Source organism: Corvus hawaiiensis, chromosome 9, assembly GCF_020740725.1.
Source record: "Corvus hawaiiensis isolate bCorHaw1 chromosome 9, bCorHaw1.pri.cur, whole genome shotgun sequence".
In the NCBI taxonomy this organism is placed as follows: Eukaryota; Metazoa; Chordata; class Aves; order Passeriformes; family Corvidae; genus Corvus; species Corvus hawaiiensis.
The window spans coordinates 970,089-990,770 of NC_063221.1; the positions used below are offsets into that span (position 1 = coordinate 970,089).

At 41.9% G+C, this 20,682-nt stretch overlaps 1 protein-coding gene across 9 annotated transcripts in view; it reads right to left on the reverse strand.

Moving 5' to 3' along the window:
- The window catches only part of RALGPS2 (Ral GEF with PH domain and SH3 binding motif 2), a 115,678-nt gene that overhangs the window by 18,189 nt on the left and 76,807 nt on the right, over positions 1-20,682 (reverse strand). For 7 of the 9 annotated variants that reach the window (XM_048312443.1, XM_048312445.1, XM_048312444.1 and 4 more), the window contains 7 exons: positions 19,919-20,056; positions 18,022-18,112; positions 15,605-15,672; positions 14,815-14,950; positions 13,844-13,995; positions 4,270-4,324; positions 643-720 (listed from right to left, as the gene is read on the reverse strand). In XM_048312443.1, coding sequence (XP_048168400.1) covers positions 643-720; positions 4,270-4,324; positions 13,844-13,995; positions 14,815-14,950; positions 15,605-15,672; positions 18,022-18,112; positions 19,919-20,056 — 718 coding nt within the window. The remainder of the gene's footprint in view (positions 1-642; positions 721-4,269; positions 4,325-13,843; positions 13,996-14,814; positions 14,951-15,604; positions 15,673-18,021; positions 18,113-19,918; positions 20,057-20,682) is intronic. The other 2 variants (XM_048312442.1, XM_048312440.1) reach the window with 1 other exon arrangement.

Here is a 20,682-nt window from a genome sequence, read left to right on the forward strand (position 1 = left end):
ACAGATGTGAACATGGGTTTAACTCAGTGAGACAATGCTTGCTTCTTAACATGACAGAGGTTTCACAGTCAATGGCCATTTTTTTCCCAACTACAGTGACACAGCTGGAGACAGAATCTGTATCCATGCAGAATCAGAACCATCAGTTATGTTACTCTGTCATCTTGCAAATATTACATCTATTAAATTGGGGGCAATTTGTGTTACTCATTTTAGGCATCTCTCTGATTTCAGGGAAGAGGCGCAAAGAAATTCAGTACAGAACTGCCAGCAAAGAAAACATCTGGAATGCCATCCATTAGCACCAGAAGCAGCTTTGTTTTCCCCATGAGAACTACCTGCACTGCTCCACAGTGGCAGGCAGCTCAAAAGCTACCCCAGCAAAACATCTTTAAGCCTTGGCAGAAAGATCCAATGGTTCAGAATTTGGATTGGCAGACTGGAATGAACAGTCCTTATGCTGATATAGAGAAAGTCATTGAAGGGGAAAGTTTTAAGACTGAAGAAAAAAGGTCTCTACCTTTATTTTGACATGTAAGTTAGAAAGGTAACATCAGAAAACACCCACTTAATTATTAAATCAAACCAAATCACCAACAGCAGAGGGAAGGTTTGACACCTCTGTGTGCAGTGGGAGTGTACCTGCTGGCCTTCATGTGGCCTCGATGGCCATTTCGTGACACTCTTGTCCCCGGACCGAGAGAATGGTACAACCTGTTCCTGTTGGATTCCATTATAAATTGTATGTATTACATATACTTGCATTCACACAAACAGCACGACTGCTAAAACAGCACAGAACTTTTTTGTGTGCATATCACAAAGCCACTTCTTCCATGTAAGAAAAAAGCAAATAATTTTATTTAGAAAAATGCATGCAGAAGTAAATAGTATGGTTTTTCATTTCATCGGATGTTCTCTTTGTCAGAACTCACAATACTGAAGTGTTTTACTGGCACTGAAGAATAACACATTTTGAGAGCAAAATCTGCATTTAGCTTAGACTAAATAAATGTAAAGGAACCATACTGATAAAACTTATCATGAAATCTGACTTCAGATGTTACTACAAAAATGGTTTCAACTTCTACGACTATGAACACACACAAGCTGTTGGGCTGAAAGGAACTGCAAGCTCTGTCAAAAATACACCTGACACTGTTTAAAATCCTGTTGTGCTCAGCAATATTTCCATTTTCCTGTTCCTCTAAGCTGTACACTCTACCTGTAGGCTTCACCTTTTAAAATCATTTACCTGGTCCATACTGAGGAATTGTGCCTCAGACCTGCCTTTTGAACACTGCTTTGCTTCACTGAACCTTGTTTTTCTGGATCAGATTCCCTCAATCGACTGAACTCCATTTAAGTCAACATAAGCACTGTTGAGGCACTTTGTCCTCACCTCCTAGTTTTTATCCATTTTTCTAGTTGCTGGTATCCTGTTGGAAGACTGAAAATCAGCAGTTCTGTGGAAGCAGGCCGTTAAGTACAAGCCTAGGGGAACCTTACAGGCAAAGTCTCCAATACAGCACAAATCTGTCTGTCACCTGTGACAGGGCTTTACACGAGCTGGGAAGCTGCTTGTGCTTGGACAGTGTTTCAGGATGGGAGACCTAAACCAGCAGCATGGCCATGCTTCACCCTGAACTCAGGACAGCAGGCAAAACACACTTAAAGAAGGGCTACAGGAAAGGGCAGCAGCATTAAACAAAGAGAATCAGGTTTTTCTGTCATTTTGGTTTTTTAAACCAGCCCAAACTATTGCTCTTGCTGTAAGAAGAATTATCAAAAACATATTAATGAATCACCATCTACAAATCTGTTCCAGAATTTGCCATCATTTCTTTCTCAACATAACAGGTATCTTTGAACTTATGAATTGTTTTTTAGAACACACTCAAGACACAGGCAAATAAAACAATAAAGGAAAAAAAAAGTAATATGAGCTGTTTATTTTTGTATACATCCATTTGGCATGCAAATTAAGTATGTTTTTTCCTTACCTTTAAGCTTGGGGGTTTTTTTGCATAACAAGGAGGCTATCACTCTTGCAATCCTGCTATTTCAGGGAAATCTATTCAGAGACACTCAGGATGACAACCAGTGAGACTGAAGTGTCACTTAATACACTGCCCTTAACAGGATGTAACTTATCAGGACTTGGAATTTTAGTTCTTCCAGTAATTTTGATTGGCCTGAAGGGACACCCCAACACTGAAAACTTTCTCAAGTTTCAAACTAAGGTTCTGTTGCACCTAAAAACAATCAGTGGCTCTAGTTCTCATCCCTTCTGCATTCCCCAGCTACAAGCAGAAAGGCCAGGAAAAACAAGAATACACTCTACAATTCCTTCTGTTACTTTGGGAACCTGTGTGTGCAGGAACTGTTTCCTTCCTCTTAAGGCACATGATGAAGATTTAAGCCTTCCTACCCAAAGATACTGTTCCTAAATCATTGAGAAATACTGAAGTCCTACTTGCACTGCATATAAAATAGTAATCAACACTGGATGTACCCCAATTTTGCCGGAGTTGGTAACTCCAGGCAGCTAATGCCTCTCCCTCACTTAAATGTCTTTATGAAGAATGGAAACCACTGTCCTTCACTGTACAGACCAAAACCAGAGAGAGACCCTCCCTAGTTATCTCAAATTTTGCCACTTGCATGTCAGTGTATTACCTACTAAAATTTAAAACATGCCTCATCATCTTAAAAACCAAGGAGCAGACTCAAGGTTGCTGCAGAGCTCCAGGAATTTCACACATGGTGTCTGGAATCCTATCCTCTCCCTGGAAGCAGGCAAGAGAACTCACCCTGAAACACATGAAACCCCCACCAGGGTTCTCAGAGAGCTCTCCCAGGAGAGAGGGAAGTACAGAAGGCAAGTGGAATTTGGAGGAGGAATCTTCTGTTTGATATGGAGCAAACCTTGTACTGGGGGAGCCTGGGGCTGCCAGTTCTCATTAGCACAGGGATGAAAAACCCCTGCTTTGCCTCAGAAGTCCACACAACAATTCTGAAGAGTGTTCCCCTAAGTTTAAACCTGAGGCTTACTAAAATTTTTAAGTTTCTTATGCTGCTCTGGGTAAAACACTCAGCTCAGCATTTTGTCCAACTTATGACTTTTTATCTTTGAGAAATAACTTGGTATCAAGACACAATTCTGTAAGGCAGCAGGGAAGGAAAAGAAAGCAAACCTTCTGAATGTTGCATGTGCTCTGTGATGCAACCTGCAAGTTGAGAGATTTCCTTTCTGACCCCATTTGCATTCTCTGCTCATGTGGGATGTTACCTAATGAAACCATTAAGGGCCTTTCCTCATGTATGGATTCATATTTAGGGCATGAAGTACCCAGGAGTTCACCTTTGGCACAGAGAGATTTTCAAAGACCTCTTCCAAAACTAACACAGAACTGTAACTGCTTCAGTGAGCTCAAGCAGAATATACATTTGTGGTAACAGTTCCCAACTATAAAGAAAGTGTTTTGACAAAAATTCCTACAAAAAATGCCAAAGTGTGGTAGAAAAAGTCATCCATGGCAACTCTGAAGCTGATGGATTACCTGAAATTGTGTTACAGAAGCAAGCAATGCACCGTATTGTGCATCTTCCTCAGCTGTGGGAAGGTGAATATTGCACCTTTGTCTGTGTTAAACTACAGCTGTTTGTCTTTTTCCACATTCTCAAATGCTACATGAGAAGGGGCTGAAGTGGGCAATGCCCCCTGAGCACCTGCAGGTGCTGGATGAGGAGCAACTCAGTAATTCTGCACCACAAAGTCAGACACGAGCAAGGGGCACTGTTGAGTCTTCCCATGTCACACAGGGGCAGGTAACAGTGAAGGGAAAAGAGGATGAGAGACAAAAAGAGATGCCAATGTCAATGACAAGGGAGCAATGGGACCATGAACAGATGAAGGGTCTCAGGGAAAGTGAAAATGAAAATGGGACAGGTCTCGAACAGCACATATGAAATCCACATCTATAAAACCTTTGGGGTCTTTGGGTTCTCTGGCTGAGCTCCTTAAAGAACGTGTGCACTGAGTAAGCACCCCATCAGATAAAAGCCCTATCAACTATTAGTGAGCAGAAGGTGTTTCTCTGCTGCTTTAACAGACCCAGTGAACTAACTACAGCTTTTTAGTGTACATATGGAAGTTTTAGTTTACATATGGAAGATCTCTAGCTCAGTAAAAACAAGCAGCATTTTCAGGACCCAGAGAGAGACTGTAAGTAATGATGTGAATAGAGAAAACCAGGTTTTCCTTACCTTTCAAATGCTGGCCAGGAAGTCTCTTCACTGAGTTCAGAACCATCACTGCTACCTAGAGAAACATAAGAACAAACGATACTTTATTTCATCATCTACAAGCCATCTCTGCCAATTGTATCTGAAAGAATCAGAATATTTAAGATTCTGAATATCAGAATATTTCAGATGATATGCACAAAAATACTTCAGTAAAATACTACAAGGAAAACACTTTGTGATTTGCTTCAGGAACTTCACATAAACTGAGATGGAGATTGAAGGGACAGGGTCTAGTTCCACATTAAGAAATTGAAGAAAAGGAGCACTAATAAATGGGAACCGTATTTTCAAAATATAAAGAACACCCTAAACACAGATATGTCTGCATTTAGAAGAACAGGTCACTTATTTAAATAATTTCTTATCAAGTCATACACAGTCATGACACAAAGGTGAAAATTCATTCCTGAATTTGATTTGGGAAGCCTTAAACAACTTTTTAAAGCTGTCTCCCACTTACTCTATCAGATCACAACAGTATTATTTCCTTCTGTGCTTTGCAGACTAATCCAATGTTACCACAATTGTTTTATTTTAAACACTGAAAATAGAGGAAAATCCCAAAACCCAGATGTCTGATGCATCCACTCATGGCAGTCCCATAAATAAGACAGTAACTTTACAATTCCAGTAAATCCCATCAGTCTGAAAATGAGCATTTAAATACAGATACAAGGTGGGTGTTACCCGTAATGGTAAAAACCAGTAAATGATTATCAGTATAGAGATGCTGTTAACAGAACTCAGTAGCTTCTATACACAATTCCAAGCTGTTGCCTTGCTGCTCCTCACCCTTCAGACCAGCCCAGCTGCCCACATGAGCTATTACCCTTGTTCAACACACTTCAAACTAACATTTTTGGCTCCAGATCATCCCAATGCCTAAATTTCAGTGCAATTCAATGTCAGTCAATGCTTGAAGCCACCTTTTGGCACACGAACTTGCCATCTTGTTTGCTCTGCTGCCTGAACACCCATGAAGAATTTATTCAGAATTATTTAGGAACAAACCAGAAAACAGCCAACGAATCTGAATCAGTGCTCCTTACTCAAGAGTTCCCTCAGAGAAATAGCAGCTGAAAATGGGAACCAGTTCCCTGTAATTTTACACAGGAAATCAGCAGGGAAAAGTGGTGCCCTGAAAAATAATGTGTACAAAGTAAGTCTGGATATTCACTGAGTAAACATGGAGTAAAGATGGAGGCAATAAAGATTTACACACAGCAGGGGTAACTCCAGCCAAGAGCCATGAAACTCTCAGCATGGGCTGAAGCTCCCTCTGTGCAAAATTGAAGAGAAAATACATGCCTTTATCTACCAGCCAATTCAGCTGAGATGCCTCTTTTGCAAACATTAGCTCAACATCCACATATTAACATGATCTCTATGGGATACTAGATAATTTGGTCTCAGCTTGTTCTGAATTTTTCCTAAAGGAAAGTCCTAACCTGGTTCACACCAGCACTACAGTAAGAGCCATTTGTGCAGTGGAAGGAGCTAAGAGACACACAAGTGATGTTCCAGTGGAGGCATGAAGGGCTGCAAGCAGGGAGGTAAAATATTCAACAGGTAACTCGCATTACTTTCTACAAGTGCCCTAAAGTTTTTAGTACTTCCATTTGCAGATCACTGACCCTTCAGCATCCAGCTGCTGGAAGGGGTACAGCAGCAGGTAGCTCTGTCCACAGAGGAGTAGTCCAGCTACTCCTTCTCCTAGGACTCACACTTCCTCTGTGGCTGGGAGGGCAAGTGACCAAAGAGACCCAGCTACTACCTCAAGTTGCTCGCATCTCAAGTGACTCTCAGACTCAATCTATCAGCAAACATCCAGGTGCCACAGGGCAGGTGAGCAAAGAAGTGACTATAAAAATAACCTGGAGTTCTGCTCAGCACAGAGAATATGTGGATTGAAGTCCACATTATTCCAGGCAATTCCATACAGAAAGACTACCAGATAAATCATGAATTACTCCAGGAAAAAAAGGAGCAACCAGTTGGAGTAACCTATCCAGGTGGAGCCTGCTCATCATTTCCTGGAAGAAACAACTGTCACTCAGTACTTTCAGGAAATTCCACAATCCACATCACAGTGAAAAGCTCAGTGCTTTATTTCATCCTAACGAAAGCACAGCTGCATTCTCTGTAAGGCAATACATGAAGCTTCTTCAAATAAATAAGTAACACGGTTTGGGGATGAGGAGACAGAATCAGATGTAACAATTCAGAGAGAACTTTAAGCAGGCACTTTGGGTAAGACCTCCCAGCTGACTGTCTTTGAAGAAGGCTCTTTGTGGTAGAATCTCTTACAGCAAGTAAGACCTTAAGGTGCTGAAATCCCTTTAGCAGGTGGAATGACAGCAGGGATGGTAGGTTTCAACCTCAACCCGAAAGAAGTTTTCCTGGCATGTAATTGAAGCTTTCCTTCTGGCTACTTGGGGGAATCTGTCCTGCAAAATAGTGCAGCAATTCCTGTCAAGTCATTCAGCCAGCACTGAAAGCATTAGGGACATGTAGAACCTTATTTATTTTCTTACTGCTGCTTAGATTTAGCTTTGTATTAACAAGAAGTGCAGATCTCATATGACTAGAGCTCTGCTTAACTGAGACCTGTGTGATAAATCCACGCAAGTAAAACCCCCTAATAATACAGCATCATGAAGCAATTCTTTATATTTAAAGCAGGCTGATACATTAAAATTCTACCCGAAATGACATTTTGATGGCAACTGTAGCAGCTTTGCTAATAAAGTTATAATTCAATTGCTGTAGTAAGTACCCTACAGATTTAAAAGCTAGTGTTGCTTTGTAAAAATGCAAAACAAACTAGAGCAAGAGCTGAAATGTCACCTGTCACAAAGAGACAATCCTTGGTACAGTACCAATACAGTGAGAAAACCTACAGGAATTTGGGGGGCTTTGTAAACAAAAAGTTCCACTTAAAAAGTTAAATCTATACAGAAACTGCCAATCACACTTAAAAGGAACATCAATTTGTAAAAGAATTGGGCAAAACATCACAGCTGTTGATTTAACAATTACATTGATGCCTATAGGAGTTGTAAAAATTGTAACAAGAACCTGGAGAAGGTTGAATTTTAGCATTTGACCATTCCTCTAACATCCATATAAAAAAAACATCTTCAACAGGATTTTTTAGATTCTAAAAACCTCTAGGAGATATTCTGCATGACACAGGTTCTGATACTAAAAACACCCCTTTCCTGAAAAGCAAAAGAAAATACCTTACATCTCTCCTTCCAAAACAAAACAGAGGTAAAAGGGACTGTTTTTAACTTAATAAAAGTTAGATGTCTAGCCAAGTTCTGTTTAAACATTAAGTGCACTATTTGAGTGTCACCTCAACTGGAAATATTTCATTCATTCAGTACTCTGAAAATATATCACCTTCTTAAATTCTTCTCAAGTATGTACTCAATATTTGAGTTTTTCCAACAACCTCCAGCAAGTCTTCAGGTTAAACTTAATAACAAATCCTAGGCAGTATAAGCCCTTTCTGTTAGTTAATGCTCTAAACAAATTTTGGCTTTATGTAAGAAGCCACCGAACACAAGACACTATCTTCCTACTTTTCTTCATTGCTAATAAATTTCTTGTGCAGGACTGAAAAAAAATAAAATCTTTATGAAGGTTGTTTCCTATCTTAGGAATAGCAGCCCTTGGCAAGATGGCTTTTCTGCTAACTGTGCCGGGGATTATCTGAGAAGGCTCAGGATTGCCTCCACTGCCCCAGCACCGCAGCTCCATTCAGATGTGAACTTTCTGCTCCCATCTGCAGATGTGCACACACAGATGTCTGTGAGATGTCTGTGCTCCAGCCACACAAACAGCGTGGGGTTCCCAGTTCTGGGATGGCGAATGCCTGCGCTACCCCCTACCCATTCTCCGGGTCACGGCACCCACTCACTGCCCCGGCTCTGGGGATACTGAACACTTAACACAGACTTCCTTTATCCAGAAGTTAGTCCCCAAAGTTAAACAGGTGTTAATATAAACAAACCAACCCCAAAGAGTTTAAAAAGTCTTCAGACTAAAAATTCTTTCCCCTTCCCAAATCTGTCATCGACACTCTCTTGGCTCCGGTTACACCGTGTTTCCAGAGCTGGTGATGGACCCGACAGAGCTGGAAATTCTACTGTGGAAACACACAAAACTGCTCAAGAGGCCTGAACATCACTGGCTGCAGCACAGCACAGCCCAGATAACACCACGGAGATGGGCTCCCTGCCCTGAAAGCTCTGTTCTGCTTTGGTGAGTCCACAGATGGACTGAAAATCCTCAGATATAGTTCATGACCATTTAACTATTGTAAAGCTTAAGCAGCTCAACTCTGGCTCCCCAGTTAACCAAATACAGATGGCAGGAACTCTGACAGAGGACTCCAGCAATATCATGCCAGAGAATTGATACAAACTTGTAATACCATCACTGAGTTTCATCGTGAAAAATCAGCAAAAGCAAATAACCAAATGGATAAAGATGGGGCAGAAACAGGGGGTCTGTACAACTACACTGATTGCAACACACCCAGAGCATGAGCCTTGGACCAAACGGTACCAGGAAGGATTGGGGAAGAACTGGGGTGCTAGAATAGATCTTCTCCTCTCAAATCCAGGCACCTACATGTGCATTTGTAACCTCTACTGTTATACAGATTTTTTATTTATCCTATCACTAAAGGAATAGTAGTTCACAATAGCAAAGCAGGGTATCCACATTTAGGGCAAGGGACAGGCATCTAGAAACTGATATGAAGGAAATAGATAAATAAACCCGACATATTTCTCCTGCCCGAAACCCTACCTGAAATCTGATCTGATGACTCAGAGTCCTACACACCTGAACAGCACAGTACAGGCTAAAGAATCAAACAAACACTGGCTGTGTAAAGGTCTTCCCTACAGCACAGGCTGCCAAGACCCCTGAAAGTAAACGCATACACTGTATACCTACACCTATACTTCATTTATTTAAAGAGAAATATAATCCCTTGTAGAATTCAATAACTTCGAGGTGGTGACTTAATAGAGGAATTCATTAAAATGCTGATATTCTCATATGCATTTCATGCCAGTTTAGGTTTGGAAATGTACTGCTCTTACAGAGGCACTTTCTTACATCAATTCACACCAATTTAAAATACCTTTCTTTGACTCTGCAGCATTAGTTCCTCCAATTGCATTAGAACAAAGGCTAAAGTTATTCTCCATTGATTGCAACACACAAACAAAGGCAAATGTTCAAGAGTTCTAGTTTTTCCAGAGCTTTCATCCATATCATTGTAGATTAGGAAAAATAAGGGGGAAAAAAATAGCTTGAGAAAGGACTTGCAGCCAACACTGCTACAAGCACAATCCATAACTGTTTCCTTTGAATTTTTAAACAGCTCAAGTTACAATCTCAATTTCAGCAGTGCTTCTGTGTTCATACCTTGACATCTGTTTTTAAGTGGTATACCTGAGACAGCACTCTCAAAGCATAACTTCCTTAGCAAAATGACTTTGCATCCTGTAGGTTAGGTGCTCTAAGAGGAGAAAAGCCACACAGAATCAATATATGAAAAGAGGCCTATTTTGCACTGTCCCTTTACTACTTAAGAATTATCTGAACATTTTGCCACTGTAAACAAACTCAGCTTAAGAAATTCAGTAATGTAGCAGAGCCAAATTGTAAGAAATGGTGGAAATCCAAAGCTTCTGAGAACATTAATGAAACAAGCTGAACATTGCTGCAAAGATACTTAAGCGCACACTTAAGCAATAAATATTTTAAAAGTGTAAGAAAGCTGGGAATTAATAGAGAACCACGTATTCTTTAAAAAAATACCTTATGAATTAAAGGAAGTCTCATGCTATTTCTGAGTGGAACCAGGACCTAGTAAAATCATCTTAATTTATCCTACTTTTAGGTGTGGAGGTGACAGGAGGCAAATACAGGCAAGAGAACAGGTGGTACCAGTGTGCAGGTGGTTCCTCGAACCCAGCCAAGAGCAATGCTCACACCTCAGGAGGGCAGAGTGTACACACTGACCTCACCAAAACAGTGACCTCATCCAAACACAGCCCTGGAGAACAAAACCACCTTGTAGCTTTAGGCCTGGCTGATAGCAGTGAGTGGGGGTTCTCAGTGAACTTCCACCGCAAGGTAAAAGCATCTGTCCCCATTTACTGAAAGCAGGTATCTGGATTGTCTGCACAAAACAGACATTTTCAGCACTATTCACCTGTCTGTATTTTCAGGTGTTGTCTCTCAAAAGTCTCTGCAACCAACAGAAATACAGTGGGGTTTTAAGGACTCGAGTCACATAACCTCTTTTTAGCCACCCACCTAAGAATGAGGCGAATCATATCCTTGAGGATTTTAATTCTCTGTGTGATTATAAAGAGCTCCAATTGCAACCATCTACATTATGAATGCCTAAAACTTACAAGAGACTATTTCCTCTTGTTATTACATTCCTGAATTCAAGAGAACATTTCCCATCTGACACTGTATATGGGACTGGACAAATGTTTCTTCCTTCTTATTAGGATAGCCCTGGCACTGCTGGAAAGAGATTTCTCACTTTTTAAGATCTCCTGTCCCGATAACAAGCACCTGTTTGTAATTAGGAGGATGGCAACAGAACCAGATGTACAGCTCCCAGATGCCAGCACAGCACACGACCATCAGCTATGGAACACCGTCCCACAGTGCTAGGAGCAAGAACTGCTTTGACACAAGCACAAGAAATTAATATAAAAGGCTATCTTCAACATTCTTGAGTTTGTTTGTTTTCAGAATGAGCTGAATGTACACAGCCTCCAATCCCTGAACTTAAGGTTTAAGTCTCTGACCATGGCTGCACATCACAGATCGGCCTGTTCTGAGCAAACCCCATACTTGTCTCACCTTCTGCTTTGCTGCTGCTTTAGGAATCATTCATTGCCATGACAGACACCCAGTTAGTATATTCTTCATATGGGAAAGGTTAATTACATTGATGTAGAAATTGTGGCATGCTCTGCACCATTCCCAGAAGGGACTGTCAGCCTCTCCCAGCACGGAATAACCAAAATGTCCATCATCACTTCAATGTGTGGTTTAGGTTAGAGACTGGCTGATGGATTCCTATGGACAGTGTTGTTCCATTGGCGGGGTTTTGATATTTAACAGAGGCAGATCCTACCAGATCCTCCAATATGAAAGGCCTGGAAAGGTCTCAACACCTCTGAGCCCTCAAAACACAGGAGTGATTTAAAGCAGCATTACAGTTGTCTTTAAAGGCCCATTCAAGGTGCTGACATAGCAGAACTCTGTCCGTGTTTTGAAGAAGGATCATTTACCCAAAAAGTTAAGTCCTATATAGGTTTATATGTAAAAAAGGTAGTCCTGTTTCTAGAGCAACAGGTTTAAATCCACGTTTATGGGCAAGGTGAGGAATAACACTCCTTTCAGTACACACATTCAGGAGACATTTTCCTGACCGTCTTTTGAAGCTGTGTTGTAGAATACCATAAACCTCCTCTCTGCTGCAGTGACTGTACTAATTCCAAGTCCTGAGTAAACAGACTACTTCAAACATGATGGAGGAACTCAGCAGCTTCAATCAACTTCCTTAAATCCTGCTGAGGCAGCAGCACAGAATGCCAGACAACTTACATTTCCAAGCATTCTGCAGTAATAGATACTGCAAACCTCCAGAACTTACCCTCTTCCTCCATACCTATTTCTAGCACCTCTATCAACCTTTTGTGTCATTGAAATTTTCACCATCAAGAAGCAGCAAAAATAACAACACTGTTGGACTGTCAAAACAGTGATAAAACTGATTCATCTGAGTATGGGGAGGCTGGAGGTGAAAGAGTGGGAGAGGGGAATTTCTAAACACAAACGCTGATCTTGCACAAAATGCCTAAGGTTCCTGTTTTGCAAGTCATTTATACAAGTCTTCTAAAGGGGCAATTTTGTTCCAGTTTGTCAGGTCATGCTTGAGCTACAGAACAGAACTGAAAAATTCAGAGAGGAGACAAAGCAGGACGATCCTATATTCTCCAAAATATCTAAATGGTGACTGGTTCTCAACTGTACCACATGAAAAACCACCTGTCAGCACTGGCAAACCTTCCCTGCTAGGCTCTAATGGAGGTACAGGAATAATTTACCCTGGAACAAAAGGATTGACTGCAGAGAATTTCTTAGGTATTTAGATAGAAAACATCTGTAAAACACTGCCCTGAGAAAAGGACAATGCTACATCTCGGCAATGGTGACACAAACTTGGTTTCCCTGCACCGTGCAAGCCCTGGGAGTGGGAGCTGCCTGGATGCTGAGGAGAAGCACCATTCCCAATGGATGACTTTGAAATGGCAAACTTTGCCATAGCAGAGAACCTGCAGGGAACAGCGGCAATGCACATTCAAGAGTGGAAGCTGCCTGATATGGACAGGTTCACTTAGACTAACTGCTTTGGTCTCGTTCCATACGCCTTCTCCTCAAGAAAATATACGTACAGCTCCCGAAAGCAGTGCAGTCTGACAATCTGCGACCTTGTTTCTCTCCACAAAGGCTAAAAAGCAAACCAGCTGCTTTTAAAATGCAGTTATCCAAAGAAATGTGAAGCACTACAAGGCTCTTTCATTACTATCAATGTATAAAAATTGAACACCATTGAACTCTATCAAACAAATAATTCTGAGAAAAAGGACTGCAGTGAGAGGTTCCATTGTCAGCCCTGGCTGCAAACAGGTGGACTTGAGAGGCACTTGTGTCCTGTCCTCCCTTCACTTAAAGGAGCTGTGTGTAACAGGAAAAAAGAGCAACTCTTGTCACAGAAGAGACTCAGGAAGCGGAAGTTCTCGAAAAAAAAGAGTATCACCCCAAATATACAAAGATAAATAATTTATCAAAATTAAGTAGATTCTGACATTTTGAGATATCTGAAAGTTAGATTTCCATCTTCTGTCAAAGGCAGAAGTATTTAGAAATTATGCTCTTAAAACTGTCAGCAATTTACACTGTCAAGTTGTCATAGGTTAGCAAGCATAGTCTCGGAAGGGATGTCCTTGCTAAGGGGTGCTGACAGTTTCCTGTAAGTTGGTGCCTGCTTTGCGTTTCTCCTAATTCTTATCTCACAGAAGATAAACAGTAATGAGTATTTTGGACCAAACCACTACACAAGTCAATATGGCATTTTAAATAGAAATCCCACTATAAAACTTTTCAAACTTGAATTGATTTAGGGGGGAAAAAAAGATAATAGAAAACCATGCCCTGCACTTCCTTCCACTTCCATCAAGGAATAGGAGTATCAGAAGCTGTACCACTAACAGGGACAGAAAAAGAAATAACCTTTTCCATCATTTCTCAGTTCACGCTGTAGAAATGACATCACCCTCCTTCCCCCACCCTTCTGAGATTTGTTCTGAACAAAGCAGCATTTCAGAGCGGCGCTGCTGCAGGCACAGTCAGCACCCACCGGAGCTGAAATCCCATGAAAAGCCCCGGCAGCCACGGGCGCGGCCGCAGCCGGTACCTATGGAAATGCCGCTGGAAAGGGTGGAGCTCTCGGCCTGCCCTCGGGACGGCACGTGGGGCTCCATGACGCTGTCATCCAGCAGGTGCCGGGGTCCTGCGTTCGGGAACGTCGCGCTTTTGAATTCAGCCGTGTTCATCTTGTGTATGAAACTGGAAACGAACAGACACAACTGTTACAGCCTTGCCTTGATACGTCTCAGGAGCTGCTTCAACATCCTGAAGGATTGCATGCACTGTGCTCCTAAAGCCAAACTAACTCATGGCCAAGCCGGAAGCAACTGTGCACAAATAAATTACCTGCAGGAAGTGCCAGCTTTAGAACTGCACAGAACTCGTGTAACAAACAGGAAGTCAGGAGTACATTAATAATTACTTTCAATATCTTATGCTACTTTTGTCTGCTGTAACACATAACTGAACTGTAGAACTGCATTCTAGCTCATTAAAGGTGAACTTACACAATAGAAGTTATTAATTACTGGGGAGCTACAATCTTGCATTTTGAAGAGATGACAAGGGAAATGATCAGATAATGATCAAGATATTATTAGAAGTACACTTCTATGGAAAAAGCCTGAAGCCATTACTAAACAGAGTTACACGAAAGTCTACAGAGGAGGTCTCTCTGTAAAAATGCCAATAAAGCAGTTATATAATTTTGAAATTGAAATAATTACACTGGCATTGAGTTACTAAAAGTGATAGTTTTGTCATTCAGAAAGAGCCATTCTGGTTAACTCAGTGACTAGTCTTATCATCATAATTTCAGCCTTCCTATTTTGATTAATTCTCTTGGGCTGGGATACCACCATTACAGTTCTGAGCTTGCTCCCTGGCCACAAATTGCTCTGTAAGTGAAGTACTGTGTACAAGTCACGCTATTTTTTACAAGCAAAGCTTTTGTATTGAAAGATGATACGTCACTTAAAAAAAAAAGCTTAGGATTTTTAGGTTAAGCAAAATGCTGACTTGTATCCCAGACTGTGACATTTCCTGTGTCCGTGGGGTATCAGGTTCCGAGGTGAAGGGGGCGTTGGTGGTAGCAAGGCTCCTTCAGCTGCCACATTTTTCCGTCCACTTTGTGGAGATGCTCCGACTTCAGAGCCTGGGAAGAAAAAAGACATTACTGCCAAGTCACTTCAGAATTACTGTCAGGGTCACTTCTTAGAACACCATGGAAAAGTTGCACAAAACTTCCTGAACTCCCTTTTTAAGAGATAGCTGCAATGAAACTCATTGATCTACTGATAATTAAACCCCCTGCACTTCAGGGCTTTTGCACAGGATCAAAACCAAACACAGCTCAAACAGACCATCCAGTGAAAGTATTTTGCAAGCCCTGAAGGTGGCTGCATTCACTACACCAGCACTGGACACATCCCACTGATTCTACGTTTTCAAACTCCTGCCTTCAACCACTTTTGGCATTGACCAAGAAGAATGTTCATTTTTGGAAGCATATTATGCCATGAAAAGTTTAGATGAAGGCCCTTCTGTCTAGACACAACAAAGAATGAATATTTAATAGCTCTTCACCCCAAATGACATTAACAACTTAGTGCCACAATACATACCTAAAGAACCTAAAAAAAAGGACTCAATTCCTTCTTTACAGATCACCTTTAGACTTTTTACTACAAACATGCAGTGTTTAAACTTCACACTTCTTTACAGCCTCAGGCAAATATTTTCCACGTTTGCAATTCTAAAATAATGCACATGACAACCTCAAGTCTTCTCACATTTATTAAGCATTTACCTACTAAATCTTCTCTGGAAGCAGCAGAGTGGGGGGTGCTGGTCCCTGGTTCTATCTTTAATGAAAGTCTGCATTAAAGAAACATTAAAAATTACTTTATCAGGAAATAAAAGTATAAGTTTGTGAAGAAGTATTTTTTAAATTTATGATGGCAAGCTGATTCTACGATTGCAAGAAATACTATGAAGGTAATACAAACAGTGCAGAGTTATCTTTAGCACAGGCTATTTCCAAACTTGATTTTTCCTGCCTAGAGCTTTGGTTCATACAGACCACCAAGACCTCCAGTGCCCTGGGATGGCTGGCACCCACATGAAACTGCTACTCCAGCTAAAACCTGGGAAAAATAAAAATAATATACAACTTCTCCCCCCACCTTGGCTAAAATATTTATTCGTGGAACACTTCATATTTTAAGTTTTTATATAAAGTGCACTAGTCTGCCAAGTGCCAAGGCTTTAGTCTTTACTGGTTCAAAAGCCAAAATCATCTTCTGTGTTTTGGAAAATACATGATCAACTTGATTTCAGCCATAATTCAAGCTTTTTCTGCAGCTTTTTAATGCCATTTCCAGCAGTCCCACACAGAAGGCAGACTACAGGAGCAGGTAACTCCAGGAAAATAAAGTGTATCTTGTCCACACGGTTTGAAGGACTAAAATCTTTGAAACTACTAACACTGAAAAAGCATCTCTTTAACTCTGGGGAGAAGAAGTTTGAAGTTTGACAGCTCCCCTCCCTTCCATTCCCAGACAGTTTAGCAACGATTCATTACGATTTTAATTTAATCTTTTCAAATAAAATCTTTTCGGAAAAAACCCCACGCATTCAAGTCACAGTCACTGTTCTCTCAACCTTTTTGCTGACAGACACCTTAGTAAGGGGATGAAAAGTAGAAGAGCCACTTCAAGTAAGAACAACTCTTCAAATGCACTCCTCAGCCCTAAAAGCATTCAGTTTGGAGATGTACAAAACCCATCAGTGCAAAACCAGGCGTTGTGAACAGCAGCCATGCTTCTGATTTATGTGCCACTGTCTCCAGTCACTGCCCTGCTATCAAAACATGGATGGCACTGGATGCAGAGACTGCAGCTCCTTCAGCAATAAAATTCCCACAGGTAGTGAGTCCTACCCAGGGAAGGTGGAGGAGGCTGGAGTGTGGGATTCATGAATACAATGCTACTGAGGAGACACTGCAGGTAAGAAACTTGGGTTTGGGTTGGCTTTTTTTTTTTTCCTTCCTTCAAATGTTTGACCACAGAGCTTTACTCTCAGTGATAGACAAGTGACACTTCCCAAATGAGGCTGCAGAACATCCCAGGAAAAGGGTAAAGCTGGATGCTTCCACATGGACTGCAGAGAACAACTTAACAGGCCTCAGAAGAGAAGCCAAGGGTCTGCGTCCTCGTTATCTGTGCTCTGACATAAACCGAAGGGTCCCCATTTGCTGCCTTTCACTAAATCCAAGTTAGGGCTGTTAAATGGCAAAGCACAGCTGTTCCTACAGTGTGCATCCCCCTCCTGCCATTCCAAGGGAGCTGCACAAGCAACCAATTCAACCCCTCTGAGGTGACAAACTTCCCAGGCGGGCAGGATGGGAATGGGTGGGGAACCTCCTTGAGCACATCAGCCAATGAACAAAAACTTCCTTCATAGGCAACAGATTTGCCTTAGGGTGTTTCCTATCCTCAGTTCCTGTCTCTTGCCAGAGATTTCACTCCCCCAGTTTTGCTGGATGTCAAATCACCTAATACAGTAATAATCTTTTAATTAAGGACGTAGAAACCTTGGATGGGAGGCTGGGAGGAAGAGGCAGAGAGGAACAGGAACTTGCCTCTCAAAAATCAAGTGCTTACATTTTACTCACACTTTATAACCTAACCAAAGGAAAAAGTATAAAATGAAGTATATCTGAAAGTGAAAGCTTTAAGTCACCCTCAGTAAGAACTTGGGACTAGGTGCACAGATGGTTTTTTTTCTGATGAAGAATGACTTAAGCCATCTCCAACCACAGGATTCCTCTTGCTGACTGAACAGTGTTACAGGTGAGCCACGTGTACAAAGTCTTTCTCAACAGACCAAACCAACCTGAAGTGAGGGCTTGGTGCAGTCTGGCACAGAAAAGGGAGCAGATATGCCATCCAGCATGTGGGAAAGTGCCTTGGGCACGGGATCCTGCTGGAACCACAGCTGCTTGCAACTGGTGTGTCTGAGGTGCATAATCACAGAACCACAGAATCGTGTGGCTCAGAAGGGACCCTAAATCTCATCTAGTTCCAAGCCCCTGCCATGGGCAGGGACACCCACATAATATAATACAATTCCCCACCCCAAGTGCAGTCTCACAAGTGACAAGCTTCGTGTTCTAGAAGCTGTTTTGCAATAAGTTATGGTCAGTTTGTAGCATTTTGTACTTACTTGTAATTGTCATCTTCTACAAACTTTTGTAGCTCTTCTATGTACTGAACTGAATTTAGGTATTTTTGGACATGAGGCAACATAGGAATATCTGGAAAACAGACAGCATTCATTAACACTGTGCCACTCATTGGTAAGCCAAGTATTTTCCAGAAGCTATTTGAACAGATTCTGGTCTCTTGCCTTTTTATGTGAGATGGAGCACAAACTACAGGCCCTAAGGACACTGAAATTTTAGAACTTCACAGCAATTCTCATGCACTGACCTGACACCCCCCACACACAAACCGTAGAGGTGCTCATCAGAGCACATGTAAGGGAGAAGTAAGACAACATCCTTGGCCAAACTGAAGGCCCAGAACTGGAACATGGAGGGCTGCCTGAGGACTCCTTCACAGCCCACATTCTCTTCATACTGAGCTCTCAGGGAAGCCACGATCCTGTGCTGATTCACAGTCCAGCACCACAAACACAGCCTTATGACTTTACTAGAATGGGAAGATGACTGTGAGGGAAACCATCTTTGAAGAAAACACATTATCTGATCTGTGCACAGAACTACAAATGTCCGAAAGACAAGCTGAATGTATTTTATTATCTCCTGTTGGGGTTTTAAGAGGTCTAGTTTTTTTCCTGTTAAAGGAATTTTCCCCCATTCTCTTACTAAGACAATAAATCGCTGGGTGCTTGAGAGCAAACAAAAGACCCGGCTACCCTTTTGTTTCACCTGGGTGCGGGGTCAGTTTGCTCTCAGCGTCCAGAGAGAGAAGCTGCAAAGAAAGGAGCTGCTGGTTCCTTTTTTTCGGCCGTTTTTCTTTCTGCTGGAAACAACACTGGGATCCCAAAGCCGCTTTCCCTGCCCTGCTGGAGACCGAGCTGTGGCTGCCCTGCCCCGCTGCTGCTTCGAGCTTTCGCTGCGCTGTAGCCCTGCTCGCCCTGCCTGCCTGGGCCTCCGGGGGGTTCTCCCATCTGCGTACATCTCGTCTGCCACCCGGGATTTGTGCTCGTCCCTGCCGCTCCAGCCTGCCGTTCCAGCCTGCCGTTCCAGCCTGCCGTTCCAGCCTGCCGTTCCCGAGGGTCCAGCCGGACACCGGGATCAGCTGCCCAGGGGTTTGTGAAGCCTTTGTTCCATCCCTTCCCGGGATCCCGGGGCACCGGTGCCGCGTGCTCCCCCAGCTCGCTCCGGAGCGCCCCCTGCAGCCGCGGGGGAACCATCGCACCTGCCCTGCTCACCGGGAGCCACCAGCGCCCCTGCCGGCTGCGAGCGGAACTGCACCCGAGGGGAAAGGGCCTGACAGCCGAGAAGGCTGGCACTGGGTTTGTGTTTGCTGTTACTGCCAGAGTTGTTGTTGTTTTGTTTGACTGGTTATATACATATAGATATATAATAGTAAAGAACTGTTATTCCTATTTCCCACATCTTTGCCTAAAGGCCCTTGATTTTCAAAATTATAATAACTCGGAGGGAATGGGGTTACATCTGCCATTTCAAGGGAGGCTTCTGCCTTCCTTAGCAGACACCTGTCTTTCAAAACCAAGACATCTCCAGTAAAAGTACAACTCCAAAAACAATCCTACTTTTAGAATTCAGTCATAAAATTATGAAACACAGGGTACAAGCTTCTAAATACCAGTAAAACTACTATTGAGTATGATGTACTACTACACATTTATCATCAGAAAATATATCCTGTAGTTTGCTCGATGTAAGAGAAAGGCAATTTTATTCTGTCTCCTCACCTTGATGCTCTGTCTTAACCAACAATGCTAGAATAAACCTAGACTTCAGGGCTGAGAGGATGAGGGAGGGTGTTAATGGCATTCACGTGGATCCAGCAGACAAATAAAGCTTTTAAATTCTTCTCTTTAACACTCTGATATTTACACATTAGCTTACCATATTCACACGACTGCTGCAAATCTGAGATAATTCGAAGAATGTTGTTCATTAAATTTGTTCTTTGCTCACTTTCCAGAATGCTTGCTGTTGAGGGGTAGGCAGAGTCAATATATGTCAAGTCTGACAGATAAATACCTGAAATGAGATTAGAATGAAAAGTTTCTTTGTTTAGTGTCTTTGATGTAGCAGGAAAAAAACCCTCACCAAGAACATTGTGAAGAATTTTCGCTTTCACTAACATTAAAGCAGGTTGACAAAAGCATTGTCTCAGAACAGCATTTTGGATTTAAATGTGAAATAATTTTAGAAATCTAAAAGTAATTACAAGGACATGTACAACTACTCATAAACCTCATCTTCTCCACAGCACCAATTTACTACTTCTTTGACAAATCTGAAGCATACTAACTGCATAGTCCTAAAATACACAATCAAAATTAATTGTTTAGCAAGTCTACTACTTCATTCCTCCAATTCAGCAATTAAAAAAACAATAGAAAAATAAATCACACCCACAACTCTTCAAGATAAATAAAAACTCAAACTCAACTTGCAGCAACTTGGGAAAGATTAACTAGGGAAAATGGGCACCCAGACTGAAATGAATGAATCCTGCAGTTTGTAATAATCACAGCTCCACAGATCCAGCAGCCTTCCAGGTAAGTCACATCAAATCTCCTACCTGCCTTCTTCCCCTGCACTGCTTGCAACCTCACTGCTCCTTCAAGCCCCTGATCACATAGAGAGGAAAATCCTCCTCC